The 18995-nt window shown below is 36.2% G+C and overlaps 1 protein-coding gene and 1 non-coding gene across 3 annotated transcripts; both read left to right on the top strand.

Annotated features, from left to right (window-relative positions):
* The first annotated feature begins 9 nt into the window (after positions 1 to 9).
* Positions 10 to 14520, top strand: TMX1 (thioredoxin related transmembrane protein 1). 2 transcript variants are annotated; one of them, XM_017657101.3, is made up of 8 exons: positions 10 to 257; positions 4295 to 4410; positions 5716 to 5761; positions 7663 to 7791; positions 9760 to 9805; positions 9902 to 10003; positions 10117 to 10183; positions 12842 to 14520. In XM_017657101.3, the coding sequence occupies exons 1-8, from the start codon at positions 106 to 108 to the stop codon at positions 12877 to 12879; spliced, it is 696 nt and encodes a 231-aa protein (XP_017512590.1). In that variant the 5' UTR covers positions 10 to 105; the 3' UTR covers positions 12880 to 14520. The 2 variants fall into 2 exon arrangements, with proteins under 2 accessions (XP_017512590.1, XP_017512589.1); XM_017657100.3 differs by having other exon boundaries at positions 12816 to 14520.
* On the top strand, positions 4533 to 4660 carry LOC118972085 (small nucleolar RNA SNORA70). Its single transcript, XR_005060894.1, has one exon. It is a non-coding gene; the product is annotated as a small nucleolar RNA SNORA70 (small nucleolar RNA).
* Positions 14521 to 18995: the final 4475 nt, after the last annotated feature.

Here is an 18995-nt window from a genome sequence, read left to right as displayed (position 1 = left end):
TCGCGCAGTCCTGCGCATGAGCAGATCCCGCGAGTACGGAAGTGAGGAGCGGACGCAGGGTGGCGGGTGCTGCTGTGCTCCCTGAGGGGTGGGCTAGCGGCCGGCATGGCGCCCTCCGGGAGTCTAGTGATTCTTGGCACAGTGTTGCTGCTGTTGATTTGGGGGGCCCCGTGGGCCCACGGGAGGCGAAGCGATGTGCGCATCATCACGGACGAGAACTGGAGAGAGCTGCTGGAGGGAGAGTGGATGATAGAATTGTGAGTGCGGGGCGGTTGTTTTGGGTTCCCTGGGTGGACCGGAGCCCTCGATCCCGGCCTGGGCCTCCGCTTCCCCCCGACAGCCTCATGCCGGTCCGCAGTTCCCCGGGATTGGCTGCCGTCCCGATCAGCTGCTGGCTTGGCCGCACTCCCTGCTCGTTTCTTTCCAGGGAACGTTGAGTTTCTTCTACAGCGTGCACCTTCATTGCGTTTCAGCTTCGAATTCTCTCAACTTTGGAGGTGGGGGCGATTGGTTTTACTAGTTACTGTATATTTGTTTTAGAGTAATCCTTCACAGACTTTAGACTTACTTTCACCAAACTTTTAAAAGAGGAAATTGAGCAGAACCTCTCCTCCTTTTGTCTAATTATCCTTTAAAAGTGGTTCATTTATAGTTGTTGGAGTTTGAGACTACATTTTATTTCTTTCCCTTTGTAATTTCTCTTCTTGCTCCTTTTCTCCACATCTCATTTTCCCTCTGGGTGTTTTTGCAACATGCTGAATGTCCCAGGTTGTTAGTTTTACCCATCTGAATGGTATTTCATTAAAAAATAAAAAGTAATGTATGAATGTGATTGTAAACTCTTAGGAGCGCAAGGTCATCATTTATTCGAAGAAAATCATGTGTCTGTAGTGACTGCATTATATTGTCCATTCTGCTTTGGTAGAAAGTAAACTGCCTGCCCTTGCCTTAGTCGCTAAATTTGTGATGGGGGCAGTGGCAGTATTATTGATACAAATGATATTGATGATAATAATAACACTATTGTAAATTGTGTACTGCTAAGAACTTCACATGCATTATCATATTTAATTCTCTAAGATAGGTATTATTCCCACATTTCACAGAAGAGAGAGAGACATACCTAAAGGCTTTAATTTCCTTTATTATCTAGATATTGTTATACTTAATTGTCCTGTACGTAAACCTTAATTGTCCAGGTATTGCTATATTGACTTCCCTTACAATCCAGAGCCTAACACAGAGGAGGTACGCAATAATTGTCAGAATACACCTCCCTCCACCCCCAACAAGGTTCAGTTGTTTTCCTCTATCATTAGCTCCCCAGTTAATGGGTGGAGGTGGATATCACCATGGAAGAACCCAAACGGCCAAATGAGTAACTCTTGAGTCATAAAATTAAAAAAGCCATAGAATGTTTATATGGAGGAGAATATAGGGAAGAATGTTTCCATAGTATGCGTAGAATCTGTAACCCACTGAAACGAGTTTCAGGCAGCACTGAAGCTACAGTGGAGAAGACCTATAACCAGGGGACGGCATTTGGTTTTCACTTTTATGAGTAACTTGTTTTTAAATTATGCCTGTAAAATATTAACAGTTTCATAAATAATGTGTTAAGCAATAGCGAATTATGTGCAAAATACAGTCAAGTATTACTTAGATTTTTCTTCTTTTTAAAAGATACTTGATTAAACTATATATACAACCGTCAAAGTTAAGTATTAAGGGAATTTGAGTTTAGAGAGCATCTCTGTGAAGTAAGAGTATATGATAGTACTTTTCTTTTTTTTCTTTAGCCTGCTGATTTTGAGGGTAAGTCTTTAAAAAGCACCTAAGAAACAAAAGGAACTTGGAAAATCTACTAGTCCTAATGATAGTCTGCTCTTACAATTCAGTTATCTACATTAAATCCATCTTGATTAGAAGCTTTGTTACAGGGCTATTTTCATTGACAATTTATTGTTAATGGGCTTTGGCTTTTACGTATGATGTTAGCTTTGTTCCACAATGCCTATTACTTTTAAGAGTTTTATTTTCATAAAATAAGTTAAGAAAATACAGTGAAGTACAGAAATTATACTCTGGTGCCTAACAGGTGTAGGCTTTATTTTTCCTGGTTCCATTAAAAAAAAAAGTGAGGCAAATTATAGTATACAAAAAGTGGAAAAAGTGAAATCCTAGGGAAAAATCAGGGCTTTGAAAGGTGCTGAATACTAGAGGAGTAATTAAAATGTTAATGTGCTTGGCCATAGATTTGTAAACCCAAACCCTGACCAAGGGCTGGCTAAAAGACTTGTTTGGCTTGCCTAGTGCTTGTTTGTGTGGGCTAAGTTTGAGGTAACACTTTTATATAAAAAAATACTGATTCTCAGTTTCTATTAAATAAAATATAGCCTGCCATACCTGATCAGCTATCCTCTATGGCAGTCATGCTGAGTAGTGGTTCCCTCGCTAAGGTGGGACCTCTGTTTCTTTATTCACCACAGCCTTAGGCATGTCCTAGTTTTCTCATACTGGCACCTTGCATTTGTGACTTATGCAATGCCAAATTCTAAAAACTAGTAAACTCCAAATTTGGCTTTGAGCTTTCTGGGGGCCACATTCTGATAAATCCAAAGGTTTTTGTTGTTGTTGTTAATATATTGTTGATACACAATCTTAGAAAGGTTTCACATGAGCAACATTGTGGTTTCAACATTCACCCATATTATCAGGTCCCCCCCACATGCCACTGCATTCACTGTCTGTCAGCGCAGTAAGATGCTGTAGAGTCACTACTCATCTTTTCTGTGCTATACTGTCTTCCCCGTGACACACCTCCCTCCCCACACTATATGTGCCATTTTTGGGTTCTGTGAGTCTGCTGCTGTTTTGTTCCTTCAGTTTTTGCTTTGTTCCTATGCTCCACAGATGAATGAAATCATTTGGCACTTGTCTTTCTCTGCCTGGCTTATTTCACTGAGCATAATACCCTCTAGCTCCATCCATGTTGTTGCAAATGGTAGGATTTGTTTTCTTCTTATGGCTGAATAACATTCCATTGTGTCTATGTACCACCTCTTCTACTGATGGACACCTAGGATGCCTGCATATCTTGACTATTGTAGATAGTGCTGTGATAAACATAGGGATACATATGTCTTTTTGAATCTGGGATTTGTTTTCTTTGGGTAAATTCCTAGGAGTGGAGTTTCTGGGTCAAATGGTATTTCTATTTTTATTTTTTTGAGGAACCTCCATATTGCTTCCCACAATGGTTGAACTAATTTACATTCCCACCAACAGTGTAGGAGGGTTCTCCTTTCTCTGCATCCTCACCAGCATTTGCTGTTGCTTGTCTTTTCGATGTTGTCCATCCTAACTGTTGTGAGGTGATACATCTCATTGTGGTTTTAATTTGCATTTTCCTGTTAATTTGCAATGTGGAGCATCTTTTCATGTGCCTGTTGGCCATCTGAATTTCTTCTTTGGAGTAGTGTCTGATCAGATCCTCCGCCCATTTTTTAATTGGGTTTTTTGCTTTTTGGGTGTTGAGGCATTGTGAGTTCTTTATCTATTTTGGATGTTAACCCCTTGTTGGATATGTCATTTACAAATATATCCTCCCATACTGTAGGATGCCTTTTTGTTCTACCAATGGTGTCCTTTGCTGTACAGAAGCTTTTTAGTTTGATATAGTCCCGTGAGTTCATTTTTGTTTTTGTTTCTCTTGCCTGAGGAGATGTGTTCAGGAAAAAGTTGCTCGTGTTTATATTCAAGAGATTTTTACCTATGTTTTCTTCTAAGAGTTTTATGGTTTTGTAATTTACATTCAGGTCTTTGATCCATATGTAGTTTACTTTGGTGTATGGACTTAGACAATAATCCAGTTTCATTTTCTTACATGTAGCTGTCCAGTTTTGCCAACACCAGTTGTTGAAGAGGCTGTCATTTCCCCATTGTATATCCATGGTTCCTTTATCATATATTAATTGACCATATATGTGTGGGTTTATATATGGGCTCTCTATTCTGTTCATTGATCAATGGGAGAAATCCAAAGGTTTTTAAAGAGCTGTTTTCCATGTAAAGAAGTCTCTGTGTCTTAAGAACTTATTCTCAGAATTTTACATGATAAGCATCATCAATTCATTGTCCTTGATTTCCTTAGTATTAGATCCACACTTAACTTTTTCATCTTTACAAAATTAAACACTTTGCTCTCTTGTTTTTACTAAGTTATACATTTTAGAATTTATGCCAAAATAATCATATTAGAGTGCTTAACTTTTTTAAAAATTGTATTTTTTAGTTATGCACCGTGGTGTCCTGCATGTCAGAATCTTCAGCCAGAATGGGAAAGTTTTGCGGAATGGGGAGAAGATCTTGAAGTTAACATTGCAAAAGTAGATGTCACAGAGCAGCCAGGTACTGTGAGTCTGTTGTTTGGTTAGTTTTGTTTCTTTACAGATTGGTTGACATGTTTATCCTGTTTTCCACATTATGTGGTCTTAACTGTGCTGTTCACTAGCTTTTGAAAACATAACTGTCTGCAGCTAGTTAAGCCAACTCACCTACCTCCCTGATGGCAGTGTGCCACAGTGGCTGCAAGAAGCAGATGACTGGTTGGGTATGCAGCTCATTCCTATGTGTTGCTCTAAGGGCCTTGGAGACACCGCCCTCCTCCTATTCTTCCTCACATAACTGCCTCTGATGTTTTTTCCCTTTGCATCCCAGGTCCCAAACGAGGATGCCTTTTTATCTGAGTGCCCCTTACTAAAGTCGCCTTTGATAAGTCCTGGAACACTTAAGTCCGAGTAGACATTGGCCAAGCCATTGTTTGCATCCATAACAATCTTGAGAACAAGGAGTGTGTGGTTGAAGGTTCCAGATGTTGTATTTGAGGAGATGGGCTCTTAATTACAAAGTCCTCATGATTGGGGGTCCAGTACACTCCTGTGTTGGCTCCTTGACAAGTGGCAGGCCTTGCCCTTAAGGATGCTGCTCCATTCTTGGACCAGCCCCATCCGACTTGTTCTCTTTCACTATAAACCTGGGTTCTTGACTGCCCCCATCCCAAATGGTAGTAAAAGCTAATATTTATTGAGTACTTACCTATTACAGTTGCTGTTCCAAATGTTTTGCATTTATTATGTAATCATTACACAACCTTGTGAGATAGGTAATACTTTCATTTTACAGATAAAACTGGTTTATCCTCAGGTATATTAGTGCTTAACACATGGTTAATAATGTTACTTCTTATTGTTATATTGTTATTATTTATGAAAGATTCATAACATTTTCCATTTTTAACACCTTAACTCTACCTTTGTTTTTTGAATGTCAACTGCAGTTTTGTTAGATTTTAGACTCTCTATGACAGTTGTTAAATTGTGCTGTCCCATGACTTATCACTAGTACTCTTAACACAGTGGTATAATTGATTGTTTATATATATGTATTTTTTCAAGTATCTTTAATATTCAAGCTTTACATACTTTTTGATTGAGATAATGTGTTTTTTTAAGGTTGCTTTAAATATTGTACATAATTGGGATTTTTTTCAATATTTATATTACAAAATTCAACTGTTTTTTTTGTTATAAATTCATATCTTTCCCTATTAGTATTTAAATAATTCAGAGTCAGTTTTTAAGTAGAAAGTGATTAGCCCATATGGAACCGGCTGTATTCTTTCCTATATTTATTTCTCATCTTTACCGTTTGTAGGATTAAGTGGACGATTTATCATAACTGCTCTTCCTACTATTTATCAGTAAGTATTTGAAAATTCTGTAGTTATGGAGAAGGATGCATCAGAATAGTAGGTTTCTGGCCTGGATCATGTTTAAAGTGCATTATGTTCAATAAGTATATTAGAAGCCTTCTTTTACACTTAGTTCTATTCTAGATGCATTTAGACAGATGAATGGTATATCAGACAGTCCTTGATTGGAAATATTTATAATTTTTTGGAAGTTGAGATTCACATGAAATGGTGTGATACCATTCAGCATAGTATATGATTATAAGCCCAGAGTTGTGTTAAGTCGTGTAAGAAGGGAAAAATCACTGGGCTGGAGTGGTTCCTGGAGAATATGGGATTTCATGTAATCTTGAAGGCAGAATTTTCAGGAGTGCAGAGTAAGCATTCCATCCTAAAGCCAATCTCATAAAAGAGTTGTAAATAGGAGCATGGTATATTCAAAAGTTAGCTAAGAAAGTTCTGTAGCTCATCCTTGGGGACAGTAGTGAAATGAGTGTTAAGTCAGAATGAACAAGATTTTGTAGTCTTCAGCATCAGCTCTTCTAGTTTGACTTTATTTTCTCATATGGGATGGGAATTCTGTGTACCTCCCCTATGTTTTCTTCTAAGAGTTTTATGGTTTTGTAACTTACATAAAACTCTTAGAACCCCCATCTACCTGGGGGTTGAATGCCAGGAGGTACTTCTCATTTAAAATTGTGAAAACAAGTTGGCAATTCTTTGTGTGTCTCTATCCCTCTTTGTCATCTTTTTTCATGATGATATTTGTTTCCCTATACCTTCTTACTCACCCCTACTCCCTTTGTGTCTATTTAAATGTCTGTTCTCTGTCTCTGTAAGTGCCACTCTGCCTTTTCACTCCATCCTCTTCTCCACATGCCCCTTAACTGGCTACAATCAGTCTTCCCTTTTCTTTTTCACTTCTCCAACACCTCAATTTATCTGTAATTTCCTGCTCTTTTTTAGTCACATTGTTTATCATGCCCATTCTCCTAATTTCTGTCTGTTGAAATCCTGCTTATCTTTGAGAAATAGCTCAAATACCATTTTCTCCATGAAACATCTTTTGAATGGGGGCTTCCTTGTGGTCTTTGGAGCTTGATAACTTAAGGATCCTGTAACCCTCCTCTAGGTATGGAATTTTTTGCAGTTAAGTGATACAAATAGAAGTGTTAATTAAGTAGGATTAGACTGGCAGTATTATTTAAGGTAGTTTGGAAATAGTGAAGGTGTGGGAGCAGGGAGAGCATTTATGACCCTATGACAGAGCTCCATGTATTGGGAATGGGAAGGAGGAGATGGATGTCAGGAAGAATGCAGAGCAGACTGTAAAATAGAATCACTGAGGTGAGAGGAAGGGAAGCACTGTGCCAGATTCCACCAGGGATTTAAAACTTGGTGGCTGAGATGATGTGATTATAATGGAAAATACTGGAAAAATGCCTTAAATTTTTAACCTGTGGTTTATGAATAGGTAGTGATTTATCAGTGGCAGACACTAGGCTAACAGCTTTTCATGTAGCTGCCCTTCAATATGTGGTATTACAAATAAGGCTCAAAGTGATTTCCTGAGGTAGATCTACTTCCTGTGCTTCCCTTCCCTGCAGTGTTATTGAGATACAGTTAACACATAATTACTTACTGTGTTCCAGTTTTATTATTTAGAAGCATAACACTAAGTCTTAAAGCTTATGATTGTTTAAAAATATAACCTCATTGTTTAATTAGATTTGGAACTAAGATGTCATGAGTGGGTAATTAGTGTAATTTGCGACTTACATACATTGCTAATGATTTTTAACATTGTGATTGATTATAAAGTGAGGTCTACAAATAAAGTGAGTGATGATGAAATAAGCAAAGCAAAAGTTTATATGGTGCAGATTAATATTAATTGTAATCTTTCTTAGTTGTAAAGGTGGTGAATTTAGGCGCTATCAGGGCCCACGGACTAAGAAAGACTTCATAAACTTTGTAAGTGAGAAAGAGTGGAAGAGTATTGAGCCCGTTTCGTCATGGTTTGGTCCAGGTTCTGTTCTGTAAGTATGAGGAATTTTTCTCTTACTCAAAATTAATTGGGACAAATAATTGTATTTCGTGGGAAAAAAAGCATTCATACTCGGTTTTAATTCTTGGACTGTTAAGGTATGTTCAGACTTCCATGTAATATTTTTACTTTGACTTTTATCTTCTAAGTCAAACAGATGCTTTGATCCTTGTTAAGTTAGAAGGAGGAATTCTGTACAATTGAGTTTAAAGTCTTTTCAGGACTATTTAGCTCTGAAGATATGGTCCATTAGTGTCATCAAAATTTAAGTATTCCCTGAATGTGAGCAGTGTAATGGGTAAAGCTATCATTTGAGCTCAATATTTGAATGAGAAACCTCATACACAAACCTGTTCATGCTAGATTTCAGTTCTTGATTTAATGTGACCAAATTATTCCACCTGTCTGATAACTTTTTCTTTTAATAGCATGAATGAACAATAACTAACTGACCACTGAGCTTTTATATAGCTAGAGGGTAGCAGCTTGGAAGATAGCAGCATGTTTCCTGCCAGCTGTTGGGGTGCAAGGCCTCACCGGGCAGCTGAGTTACCTCTGGGAGTACTGAGTTTTGCTTGGATTGCCATGGTCTCAGTCTCAGCCTGGTGGGACTAAGCTCTCTTTTCCTGTCTCTTCACACACTTGCTATGGAGGGTGGGGAGCTGGGACACCAATGAAACACTAGACAAAATGCCCTGGATTCTGGGAGCAGGGGAATGATCAGCCCTAAGCAGTATTTTGAAATGAATTTTCATTTTCAGCACCTTTCCCTTATATCCATATATAAGGGAAATCTCCAAATTGTCCATTGGCTGTCAGAATTCCCTCACTGAACCACCAGGCCCAACCCAAATAAGGCAGCTACTATTCCTGATAGATTCTAATTAGTGCAGGATATAGTGAGGCTACAAAGCGCTTAATGTTTCAGTTCCTTATTCTTACTCCCATTTTGTATTTTAAACAACAGAAGCAACAGGATTAAAGTACCTGTATATGTTAACTTGAAAATGCAACTGATTTGTGTTCTTCGCAATCTCATAAATGAATTTTATCCCATAGTAGAAGAGGCTTGTTTCCAAGCCTGTGTCATACACCCAGGTTAGCAGTTCCTACCTTTTTTTTTTTTTTTTTAATTGATGGGCTGAATAAGGGCACTTCCTGTGTCAGCAGGGTCACCCACCCTGTGGTTGACCATTGGATTGGGTCATCTCGCATACAGGTCCTGTGGCTCATGTGTGAATTGGTTTATGTGTTGGTGGCAAAACTTCTGCTGGAGGGAAAACAGTTGGGAACTCACAAACTCTTACTTTTGGAGCATAACCTTTTTCTGCCCATTTAAACTACCCAAGTTTAGTTATTATTTTTACTTATGCTGAATTAGCATTTATTTGCTAGTAATTACTTTGTATGTCATTAAATTACATCAAACTAATGCTATTATGAAGTTTACTAAATTTTAATATAAAATGGGGGATAATTAATTCTTAGGTGGAAAGATTGGCTCAACCAGGGCCCTTGGTTCTTCCTTCCTGCTCCCTTCTCTGCTCATTCTTGGGAGGATTTTAAGGGTGAATGAGAGTTGCCATTTGCTTATAGTATGCCTAACCTTAACCAGCTGGGGTCACAGGCCTTGTAACTTGTTACTTAGAGTATACTGGAGAAATCATCAGGTGAAAGTTGAAAAGTTAATGTCAAAGCAATAGAGGAAAGGGGACAAAATTATCAAGTGTTTTTTTAATAAGGACATCTCATAGTGACAATTCAGAAACTGTTTATTTTCATTAACAAGCTTCTTATTACAGGCTTGAAATCTGAGCACTAATCTTGGTTAATACTAGCAATAAAATCTGTTGTGTTGGGGAAATTTAGAGTAAAACATGGAAGATACAGGTATACATACATATATTCTTAAAAGCTGTGTATCTGATTCAGTTTTTCAGTAACCTCTTTTTTATTTTAGGATGAGTAGTATGTCAACACTCTTTCAACTTTCTATGTGGATTAGGGTATGGACTAAAATTTCCTATTTTAAACATTTTTGACACTATTGCTTCTTTTTTAAACAACCAAGTTCTCAGTTTATTTTTTTCTTTTGATTTTAGACTTGCCATAACTATTTTATTGAAGACCTTGGATTACCTGTTTGGGGATCATATACAGTTTTTGCTTTAGCAACTCTGCTTTCAGGACTGTTACTAGGACTTGTAAGTATTTCATTTTCAGAGAAGAAAAATATTTTAAAATTTGATAGTTTAATACATTTACACTAGCTTTATCATATGTTACACATTCATATTTCCTATGTTTATTTTTGCAGTGTATGATATTTGTAGCAGATTGTCTTTGTCCTTCAAAAAGGCGCAGACCACAGCCATACCCTTCCAGTAAGTATATTTTTAAATGTTTATTTTTTATTTACTGTAATCCTGTTCATTTCTCTGAATACAATCACACATATGATAGGTTGCCCTTCCAGCTTAGGTTTCTAAATATGGAGTGATGGTTTTATATCAGAAGGGGAAAAGGGATTGTATTTAGGAACATAGATATTTTCTTTGCCTACATGTTGTGGAGAATTTTAACATTGCATATAATTTGTAGATATTTAATAGCATTGATCTGATGTCAGTTTATTTGAAAATTCCATGATATTCATTTGAATATACTTGAGTAAAAAAAAAAGTTGCCTATATTCTACTCTTCAAGTCATTCATTAGTATAGGGACGACATTTGAAAGGTTTTTTTGTATGCTGACCAAGTCTAAGTGTTTCTGGTAGGATATTGGGAAAATAAATTCCTGTAGCAGATTTAGGATTGGCATTGACTCTACTTTATTACAAAATGACTCTGCATAATTAGAAGTATTTACTGTTGTCAGCCTTAATATATATTATCTACCAAACATTTATTTTTAATCTTATAATTATACTGTTAGGGGAGACCTATTTGCCCTTTCTAAAGAACTTTCACCTTGTCATCCCATTTGCTTTTCAACAACTCTCTATAAAGTAGACTCCATAAATAGTATGCTTCCCATTTTATGATTAAGAAAACTAAGGCTCAGAAAGATGAACTATTTTTCCAAGGTTACACGGAAATGACAGAGCTGAGAGTAGGACCTGAATCAGACTCTTGGCCTGACATAATATGCTGCCTCTTATGACTTAGGATTTATTGAGGTCAGACTCCTGAAGTGAAATCAGTACAGATTGTATTTATGTTCTGTTTAGTCTATTGAATAACTGATAGGTTATCTTTTCATTTCTTATATTTTTGCATCAGTGCTAAAAAGGACAGTATAAGGAAGGGAATCATTTTATCCACCAAAGGCCACTGACCTGTAAGAAAAAATGTAAGCACAGATTACTCAAAAGACAATTTAGTAGTTGATTAATGTACACTTTATTTTTATTTCACTTCAAGAACTTCAAATGTAACAACAAATTTGCAGTTAAGTAATCTGTGAAATAACTGATAAATAGTAACCCATACTTTAATGTGATATATCCCCCTTTTATAGCAGACCACATGATTTGAGCTGTTTTCAGTATGTGTGTTTGGCATAGATGTTGAGTTGCTAGGGAAAGAACCAGCTTATTAGCTTTAAGCAGAATAGGAATTTATTGGTTCACTTAGCAAGGAAATCTTAGGGCAGAGTTGACTGGATCCTGAGGCTCAAATGTTAAGATGTTAAATTTCTGAATTACTCAGTTCTCCATGCCTTTGCTTTCACCATTTTTGGTTCTTTGCAGTCCTTAGCATAAAATTATTATAGAAAATCATAGCTCACAATCCCAGAGTAAGAAGGAAATACCCTTCCTCCCTGCACCCACCTCTCTCTCTTGGAAAAATTCCGATGTACTCTCTACTTATGTAAAGGGCTCACTGGAACAGTCTCTGTAAACCCGGGTTTCTCAGTGTCAACACTTTTAACCTTTTGGGCTGGATATTTCTTAATTGTGATGGACTGTTTTGTACATTTTTGTATGTTCAGCAGCATCCTACTTGTTGCCAGTAGCCCTGCCCCTCTCAGTTGTGACACCTAAGATATCTTCAGATATTGCCAGCTGCTTCCTGGAGGGCAAATTCACCCCTGGTGGAGAAACTATTGCTATAAACTGTAGTGCTCAACACATCCGAATGGGATGTGGTATAGGAAAGGGACTTACTAACTCAACAGAAAGGAATGCCAGGCAGACCAAACACAGATTGCCCACTATGTGGTCATTTCTTCCCAAACTCTTCCTGTCAAACATCCTGGTTTTCTCCCCCCACTCCAATTTCTGTTGCTGTGAATTGGGGGCAGTCTCGGATCACTGAACAGAGTAAAGCTTATTGGCTCAATTCTGTGTTCTGTATCTCAGTAACATGGTGTGTTCTAAGTTTAAGCTAACTAGCAACCAGGCCCTATAAAAAAAAAAAAAATAGAAAGAGTATACCTTTCTGTGTATATATTTAAAAATTCATTGAGCTGTACACTTAAAATTTGTAAGTTTTATTGTTTGTAATTATACCTTAATAAGTTATATATGTGGAGAGGAGGAAGCCCATTTATGAAATGACTTGGAAAAAAAAGATGGATAGTAACATAACCTTCAGCTGTAAATGTCTGATTGCTGTTTGCCCAGGAACCAAAACAAGGTTAGTTTTGAGGTTTGTTTCAGTATACTTGCTAGCTAGAAGATTTAACAACAAACTAGTATAAAATAGTTACACTTGATGCAGTATATTTTCTTATAATATCCATATTCATAGCATTAATTATGGTTCATTAATTTCTGTTCATTTTAGAAATAGGTGGGTAATAAGAATTAATTTGGTAAGTAAAAGGGGTCTTCCAATGCAGTTTTTATATTTATGGTATTACTTGTTTTTGAAGATAACTTCTTTTTGGAAATCCAAACATGATTGGTAAATGACAAAGCAGTTTATGGTCATAGGAATTGTGTCTTGATTTTACTCTAATGCAGATCTAATGCATCAACAAAAAAACATTTCTGGTCTTTATCTTTAAGAAAAATTATTACCGGAATCTTCTCAGGCTTTGAAAAAAGTGGAGGAGGAACAAGAGGCAGATGAAGAAGATGTTTCAGAAGAGGAAGCAGAAAGTAAAGCAGAAACAAACAAAGACTTTGTACAGAATGCCATAAGACAACGTTCTGTGGGTCCTTTGTTGGCTGCAGATAAATCCTAGTTTATTTTTATAAATACCTTAATATGATTTTGACAAAAACAGAAGATCATTTCTTTTGGTTGAAGTGAACTGTGACATTGTCCTTCATAGAGTTCAGTCTAGATTGTTATTAGATTGAACAGTCTACTTCCAGAAAATAAAAGTAGCATTGTGTAAAAAAGTTTGAAGTAAGATTTAAGAATGATATGGCGGTTTAAACAATTCTTTACATTTTGAAAAGTCTGGTGCCAAGCAATAAGATTTGTGTATGTTTGTTTAATATAACCTGTTACAAGTCTGTGCTGAAAAATTACATTTCCCAGGTATTACATTATTGAGTTATTTAAAGAGATTAGAGAATCTCTCATTTCTCATTTGATACAAATTTTCTCAGTTTCACTGTGTGAAGAAAAGAACACATTTCCTATAAATGGGAACTTTGCGCATTGTTTCAAGAAATAGGTATTTCAGTGTCAACTCTGTGGTCCTTTAGAGAAATCAGTTCAAATTTTCTTCATATATTTAGATTATGCAACTAACAAAAACTACCTTACTTTAATTATGGTTTTCTATACATGATAATACAGAGTATACTACTGATTTAGGAAGTTTTTATAAGTCCATGGTATTGATTCCTTGGTTCCTATAAAGTTGGTTGCCTTTTTGTTCTCCTCTGTTCATTGTGTGATTTTTATTTTTCTTACCATGGGTTACATGTTTTGTTTTCCAATTGGATAATTTCCTAGAAATGTTTTTTTTTCATATATTAATAGTAAATTTTTGTTTTTTCAAACTGAAGTTTGCTAAGGGATTCTTAAAGAGCTGTCTACTTATAATTTAAAAATTTGCCCACTCATTTAGGGTGTTTTGCATTATTGTTGAACCTGTACTTGAACTTTTTTTGCGGGAGGAATATGAAGGTGAACATTCCTGATTTTTATTTGATGTGGAAAAGCCTTGATATTTTCCATTTTCAGAATTCACAGAAGCTTAGTTCAATACAAAATAAAATTAGCATTCTACTCAGGAAAAAACTTTCTATAGTGTATGTTTTCAATGTATATTTGTCCTTACATACAGGAAGTTCTTAATTGATTTTACAAAGTATATGCTTAATGTTTTAAAATCATAACTTTCTTGTGTTTTTGAAAAGACAGACTCCATATTCTATACTTTGTGTTGTGTGGTATTTCACAGGTGGGAATCAGCAGAATGGGACATTTAATATAGTTTTACTCCTTGAACAATTACAACAATTTTCACCTTATTATAGCAAAGGGGCAGGGGACAGCTTAAGTATTCAGAATGACTCACCTGTCCATTATGTATGTAATAGATAATTTCTGTGATGTCCCCTTTTGTCTAGATTCTTTTGCTATGTAAATCCATTAGGTTTACAGTATCATATCCTACAGTTTTCTTTAAAGACATCTCCTTTAGAATATTAGATAATTTACCATTGTAGAGTTTGGCTGTATAATAATTTTGTGATGCTTTAGGAAAATAACTTTAAGCAGAAAATAAACTTTTCTAAGCACTTCAATAAAGCCGAAGACAAGTGATTTCTAGCTGCATACTTAGAAATGCTTAATTCACTTTGTTCTTGCTTGAACAATTGTGTCACTGTATATGTACTTTAAGTATAATCAAAAGGCTAAAGTCATACACACATCTTTTGTTACTTGGGATGATAGAAGATAATAGTGCTCAATCAAGCATTCTGTTTTTAGTGTACATGACAATACATTTTAAGTTTTTAAGTAATTATAAAATATTATATATATGGAATATTTAAAGTAGACTAAGTAGAGACTAGATAATTTGGAAAATAGTTGACTTTGCAGTTCTTTAAGATTGTCACTGTAGACATCCGAACAACCAATTTTTTTTCAGAGGCTTATAGAAACTATATGGGATTATTTTACCTTTAACAGACTCCTTTTGTTTCATAATTCTTTTAAGGGGGCTGAACATGGCACTTTAGCTAAAACAGTTTACTAGGGTGTAAGGTGCAGTATCTGCATCCTGAAGAACTTTGCCCCCTACCCCAATAATGATTCAGTTCCACAATGGAAATACTGTGCAATCTGATCATTCCAATGAAAAAGGCAGTGTTTTTTTTTACCACATTCTGCCTAAATACTAAAGCAACAAGATTTACAAAAGTGTTAATGAAGATTCCTGTATAATTAACAATAGCTACCATTCACTGAATATATTGGAGTTGTGGTAAGTTATTTTCCTGTAATAATTTAGTCCTAATTATGATCTATGATAGGTAAGTACTGCACATCATTCAGGTGAAACAGGCTCAGAGAATTGGCAGAAGTAGGTACAATTTGAATCCAGTTCTAATTTAAAATGTGCTTTTTTTCAGTTTGAGTACTGAAAAATCAGTTATCTATATATCAAAGCAAATTTAAAATTCTTAAAATTTCAGTCTTACCAGAATATTGCAACACTTACTATTCAGAACTACCAATTCAGTATTTGTGGTCTTCTGATACTGGGTACTGTAAAACAATCAAGTCTATTAAAATAAATGGTGCTTCTGAAAGCAATTTTCTCTCAGGTCAGTTGTGTCCTTATTCAGCCCAATGTATAAAAGGCATAGTTTTGGAGTTAATTTACATTATGATGAGATTAATATTTTGAATGAAACATATTTAACTCAATTTAGGGTTACCTAGGTTATTCTGACCCATCACAATACGGTGGAATTCTTTCAATAAATTAATTTCTTCCCAGCTGTATTAAGGCATGATTGACAAATTACTTTTGATGTGGATCTTTTATTAGTAAAAGAATTGATTTAGGATGAAATTTAAATGAATAGCCCTATTGAGGAATTGTATAATTTTAGAAGTAAATTTAAATACCTATCCTGCAGAATTACTTACGTTGGTATTGCATAGCTAGCAACATTCACATTTGTTTTACAAACATTAAAACTAGAAAAATAAATTTAAATTCAAAGTTTGATAACACATAACTAGTAAGGTCAAACTATATACTTGAACATCTGAAGTAGTTTTTGACTCATTAATTTCAAATGGTGATAGTATCAGTATTGTGGCCATTAATGAAATCAGTTGTCCCTTCAAATCGGTTGACCTCTTTCACTGTGTGTGACATTACTTTTAAGTCTGTTTTCATTGTATCACAGCCCAGATTGATACCTTGAGAATGAAAACCTGAAAATATGAAGTCAGTTGATGAAAAAGATGATTGAAACTTCTTTTAAATTTAAACACAATTAAGAGAGTGATAACTTTCAGGTTGGTGAAAATGTCTTCACTTTAAAGAACAAGTATTTTTAAAAACTTTCCTACCTTAAGTGTTTTTAATAAAGCATGTCATAGAAGTAATGTTACTAGTAGATTGGAATATATCAACTGAAGTACTTAAGGTTGAACATACTGCTACCTGGACATGCCTAAAACTTCTCTAAACTTTAGATGACTCTGCTTCCACAGTTTCATGTACATCCTTGGTTGAAAATTTTAAATGCTCTTAACTATTCATCTCCCCTGCCCAACCCAATTAATATTCCTGAAACTAACGAATCACCTTTTGTTCATGAACATGCCTCACATTCCATCCATCAGTTGAAGAGTCAGCTCAAATCCTCTAAGTCCTTTCTGGATCATAGTTGTTTTTTCTCCATAAATAAACTATAGTGTGGGTTTTTATCATTCTCTGTGAGTTGTTACATTCTGTCTTATAATATTTCTTCTCTTGCATTTATTATGCCAATTGAGCAAATGACAGTATATGTCCAATTACTAATTTACAAGTAAAGTGATTTCTAAAGTTCTCTTCCTTTAACAAGGTTCCCTCTATTCATAGGTTGTCTCTAAAACCTGTTTGTCAACTCATTGAGGCCTGAAAGTCCTTGTTTGAAACAGAGGTTGGTGTTGTGGGGGTACTGGGCAGGGACCTGGCTTTAAGTCTTGTCTCTGCCCCCCGACTAGTAGTGTGACTGCCACCTCTCTGGACATTGATTTTCATATTTTTGAAATGAGGGTAAATTAAGTATTTGTAGAATATTAATGCCATATGGACAAAGCCAAACTGAATTTATGTTGACAGCTGTGTGGGTGTCACCAAGCAGTTAAGTCCTCAGTCTACTGAGATGGGGAGCAGGAAAAAGTCTGGCTATCCTGCCTTTACCGTGGTAGGAAATACAGATGTCCATTTTCTAACATCCACATGATTACAGTAGAACCCAGATTTTAAGTTCATCTCTTTCTCTGCAGCCCTGTGCTTCAGGGGAATCTGACTCATCTTCACCTACTAGGGGTGAGTTTCTATTATGACACTGTAATCCTAACCAGTGATTTACATTGTCAATGAACACGTGGTCCAATTTGGGCCAGTATGGATGTGGGGGTGGTGAGAAACACTGGTCCAAATTCAGTAAGTGGACACAGACAAAGAGAACAGTGGAGCAAGGCTTTAGTGACGTCTTGCAAGAACTGGTGTCTGGTGGGTAGGCACACCTGGGGAGTTTGGCGCCAGTAATTTATCTCCTAGTGTGCGAATCCCTCCCCTGGTTCCTCATTGGCTGAGTACTACAGCGTTCACATTCTTTCCCAGACTGTCACCTAAGCCAGTTAAATCTTTCCCTTACATTTGTCTTAATCTTATTGGTAGGTTTAAAAAACTCTTAACAGGTATAGCTAGGCCCTTATCCATTCCCCCACCCCCAACCCCACTCTCAGCCTGAGCATCTTCCACCACGTGGCCCTTTGTTAATACCTTACTGTTAAAATGTTTAAACATCCTGGTGGGAATAAATCGCATGTAGGTTTTATGCTTTCTTAACGGGGGCTTTTGGTAAGATCTCGTTTCGGAGAATGAGACTTGGTAAGAGCTCGCTCTCTCCTGGAGTTTGCCATCTTCTGGATGTGATACTTAGAATTTTTTGGCCATCTCATGGCCTGAGGATGAAGCAAACAGGAGGGCAGAGCCAAAAGGATCTGAGAAAAGCAGAGCCAGAGCCCTGACAGTATAGCCTACATATGGACATCTTGTTCCTTGAGATAATTTTCCCTATTATCTCACCATTTTGAATAAGGCTTTTCAGTTACTTGAAACTAAAGTATAAGCATGCTGTTACCTTTCTGGATTTTGTGAACAATGGTGTCTTGATTTGCCTTAGCTCAGTTCCATGTCATTATCTGGGTGTGTACTTCAAGCTATGGTACTTTTCTCACTGACTTTCCAAGATGAGGAAGAAAAGTTAATCTTTATATATGTGGTTGAAACTAATTAATGGGCCAAGTCAGGTAATGTACTCTAAAACTCCCCAGTAATAAAAGGTTAAGCAAGCATAGTTTTCCTTTTGGGGAGCTACTTTTTAACTATTGCTCATTATTTTATTACACCAATTTACGATCTGTAAACATTGGAGATAAAATCCTGGAAGCTAAAAATAGAATGTGCTGGGTTCAAGTGTAGTTGTTTAGTGTGAAATCAGGTTTTAAGCCTAAAAAAGCCATTTTTGACTTCTTAATCCTTATTTGGGGTTTGTGTTCAGTGAGGAAATTCCTATGTATCATTTTGACAGTAACTTGAGTCTTGGAGATGAGAATGGGAGCAATATAGGTTTGAAGGTGGTAAGAAGGTAAAATTTTACATTTTGTCTCATTTGGGGAGGAGGAAGTAATGGATGAGGTATGTTTGTCTTCTGGAATGTTTCTTTTGTCTTAGTTTGTTGTCAATATTAAATGAGATAATGTATGTGAAAATGCCTATCATAATTTAACACATACAAGCAGCTCAATGGGGAATGTTTCTTAGTCTAGTGTTTGTGAAAGGGGATTCCAGTTGAATAACCCTACTGTTTAATGGACTAATTCACATTTTAATTTCAACCATTTTTGAAGTGTTATTTTGCAAACGTGTCAAGTATGTTGTTACTTTGATAGGAGTGCCAAGCTCCTTGTCAGTGCATGCCTTGAAATCTCATTGCTGGAGAAGCCGAATTACAGTTGGTCCTTAAACAACACAAGTTTGA

Source organism: Manis javanica, chromosome 8 (genome assembly GCF_040802235.1).
Source record: "Manis javanica isolate MJ-LG chromosome 8, MJ_LKY, whole genome shotgun sequence".
Classification (NCBI taxonomy): Eukaryota; Metazoa; Chordata; class Mammalia; order Pholidota; family Manidae; genus Manis; species Manis javanica.
Note: the sequence above shows the minus strand (reverse complement) of the source record. Positions and strands in the feature narration are given on the sequence as shown.